Consider the following 2,936-nt stretch of genomic DNA (forward strand, 5'->3'; position numbering starts at 1 on the left):
GTTACATTCATTAAAGCTGTGGAATATTTGTTTAATGGTGCAAAGATTTGCATTATGTTGCATTTGTTTAACTCTGCAAAGCTGTGTTACTTTGCCTGTCGAAAACATTTGATTGTTTTAATAAAGAGCTGAACGGCCAATAGCTAGGCAGCAGAGAGGGATAGGTGGGGCTGCCAGACAGAGAGAATAACTAGAAGAGGAGAAGGGAGGGGAGGGGAGGAGAGGAGAGAAGGAGAGGAAAAGAGAGGAGGACATCAGGGGCCAGCCACATGGTCAGCCACGGAGTAAGAAGGGGGAAAGATATATAGAATAAAGGAAGGTAAAAAGCCCAGAGGCAAAAGGTAGACAGACTAATTTAAGAAAAGCTGTCTAGAAACAAGCCAAATGAAGATCAGGCACTCATAAGAAAGAATAAGTCACCATGTATTTATTGGGAGCTGGGTGGTAGGCCCCCAAAAGAGTTTTCTTTTTTTTTTTAATATTTATTTACTTATTATGTATACAATATTCTGTGTGTATGCCTGAAGGCCAGAAGAGGGCACCAGACCTCATTACAGATGGTTGTGAGCCACCATGTGGTTGCTGGGAATTGAACTCAGGACCTTTGGAAGAGCAGGCAATGCTCTTAACTGCTGAGCCATCTCTCCAGCCCCCAAGAGTTTTCTTTAAACAAAAAAACAAACAAAAAACAGCTACAAGGGTTAGGATTAAATCTTTCAGGAATAGACCTCAGTTTTTTAAAACTTACAACCTCCCCCCAAAATATTAACCAAATTAAACTCTACTTAGCCTTAACTCCTTGGGGATGCCTGGGTCAGGAGGATCATTTGAGCTCTGGTGTTGGAAAATAGCCTGGACAATTATAGGGAGACCTTATCCCTCAAATCGAAAGAAAAAAATAGCAAAAGTCATATGCTAATTTGTAGAGTGTCCATTATATGGGCTTCAGTTCATAAAGGTTTCATTATGTTTAACTGCCAACAACTCCTCCTGCCATATAATGACTCGGTGGGCATCCTGAGCGAACCTATCCCTCATCAGATGGAACCTTCGTGAGCACAGGAGTGTGTTATAGGTGCTGTCAGTGCCAGCCTAGCTGATACCATGTAGTGGGCCTTCATTAAAGTGTCTTGACTGGCAGGAACACTGCTTAGTGGGAGACTGCTGGCCTGGCACGTGCAAGGCTCTAGGTGTGTGTAGTCCCTGGTAACACGCACCAGCTGACTAAGTGAGTAGAGTCCTGGTGTGACCTCTGCCTTGTCACCTTTCAGCAGATACCAGGGCAGAAGGGGACAGGATGGCAGCAGGGCTTGGCACTGGCTAGGCAGGTACTCCACACTTGGTCACCTTCTGTGCCTTTTTGAGCACCTCCTACTAGCCTAGAAACATAAAGCTGAGTTTGCCATGCTATTTTAAGAGCTTACTGTTAGATGAGGGAGAGGGCTGAATGAGGCAGGGCCCCGAGGAACACCAGAGATGCCAGAACACTCAGCTAGGCCAGGGAAGGCTTTCTAGAAAAGATGGTTCAAGCGGTGTTGAGTCCTGAGGGACAAGTACAAGTTGGGCAACATAAGTTTGTGGATAGGCATTCTGGGCTGTGGCATAGGCTGAACAGGTAGCTGAGATAGAGAAGAACGGGCAAGAGAGCAGGGCAGGATGACCCAGTGGGTCAAGGTGCTTCCCAGCGAGCCTGCTGGCCTGAGCTTGATCTCTAGCACCTACATGCTACATAGCAGGAGAACCAACTCATATAAATTGTCCTCTGTTTTCCACAAACACACACATACACACCAGACAAATATAGTAAAAGTACTTTTAAAACTTCCTAGAATGGCCGGGCGATGGTGGCGCATGCCTTTAATCCCAGCACTTGGGAGGCAGAGGCAGGTGGATCTTTGTGAGTTCGAGACCAGCCTGGTCTATAGAGCTAGTTCCAGGACAGGCTCCAAAGCCACAGAGAAACCCTGTCTCGAAAAAGAAAAAAAAAACTTTCTAGAATGTTTTTATATTTATTTGATTTATATATGTGTGTGTATGTATGTGCTATGTGCACTAGATGCATGCGGTGCCCACAGAATCCAGAAGAGAGCATCATATCCCCTGGAATTGGAGTTGCAGGCATGAGCTGCCTTGATGTGGGTTCTGGGATCTGAACCTAGGTTCTCTATAAGTGCAGGAAATGCTTAACCACTGGGCCACCTCTCCAGCTCCCAAAATATCATAATCTTAATGCTGACCAAGTTTATGGAATAGTGCTCTGCACTATATTCCACACCCAGCAGCCTCCCCTTAATATTATTGTTGTTGTTATGTTTTTGAGATAGAGCCTCACTGTATAGCTCTGACCGATGTAGAACTGCCGTGTAGACCTGACCCATTTGTCTACACCGCCCTAGTGCTGGAAATAAAGGTGTGCACCACCATGCTTGGCAGGAGTTATTCTGCATGTCCTCTTTCTGTTAGAGAGAAAAGCTTCGGTGCCACTCTAACAGAAATAAATACAAATGTTTGGACGTCAGACTTCATCAGTGCCCTTGTGGTTCTTCTTAGGGTAGTAACAGCGTCTGGAAGATCAGGGTGATCTGGCTTATGTTGTGGACTGAAAACTTGCTGTTGTTCCCTTTCATTCTCAGGGGTGATAGACAGTTTTGTAGTCAGAAGGCAGCTGTCTACTCAATGAATTTGACAGCAGACCCTCCTCACCGGGTCTTTAAACTCATTGACCAGATCAACCCTTCCATCTTCTGCATCCATATTTCAAACTGTAAGTATTTGAATTTGATAGATTTTGTGAAGCCCTGTTTTTCTTTTAAAAGTTGTTTTTTGGGGGTGGGGGCTGGAGAGATGGCTCAGAGGTTAAGAGCATTCCCTGCTCTTCCAAAGGTCCTGAGTTCAATTCCCAGCAACCACATGGTGGCTCACAACCATCTGTAATG

General features: G+C 45.2%; 1 protein-coding gene across 5 annotated transcripts in view; it reads left to right on the forward strand.

The window, feature by feature from the left end:
- Nucleotides 1-2,936, forward strand: part of Tctn1 (tectonic family member 1) — a 32,464-nt gene that overhangs the window by 7,538 nt on the left and 21,990 nt on the right. For all 5 annotated transcript variants that reach the window (XM_026785098.1, XM_026785089.1, XM_026785093.1 and 2 more), the window contains one exon: nt 2,634-2,764. In XM_026785098.1, the coding sequence (XP_026640899.1) occupies nt 2,634-2,764 (131 nt within the window). The remainder of the gene's footprint in view (nt 1-2,633; nt 2,765-2,936) is intronic.

Source organism: Microtus ochrogaster, chromosome 2 (assembly GCF_000317375.1).
Source record: "Microtus ochrogaster isolate Prairie Vole_2 chromosome 2, MicOch1.0, whole genome shotgun sequence".
Classification (NCBI taxonomy): Eukaryota; Metazoa; Chordata; class Mammalia; order Rodentia; family Cricetidae; genus Microtus; species Microtus ochrogaster.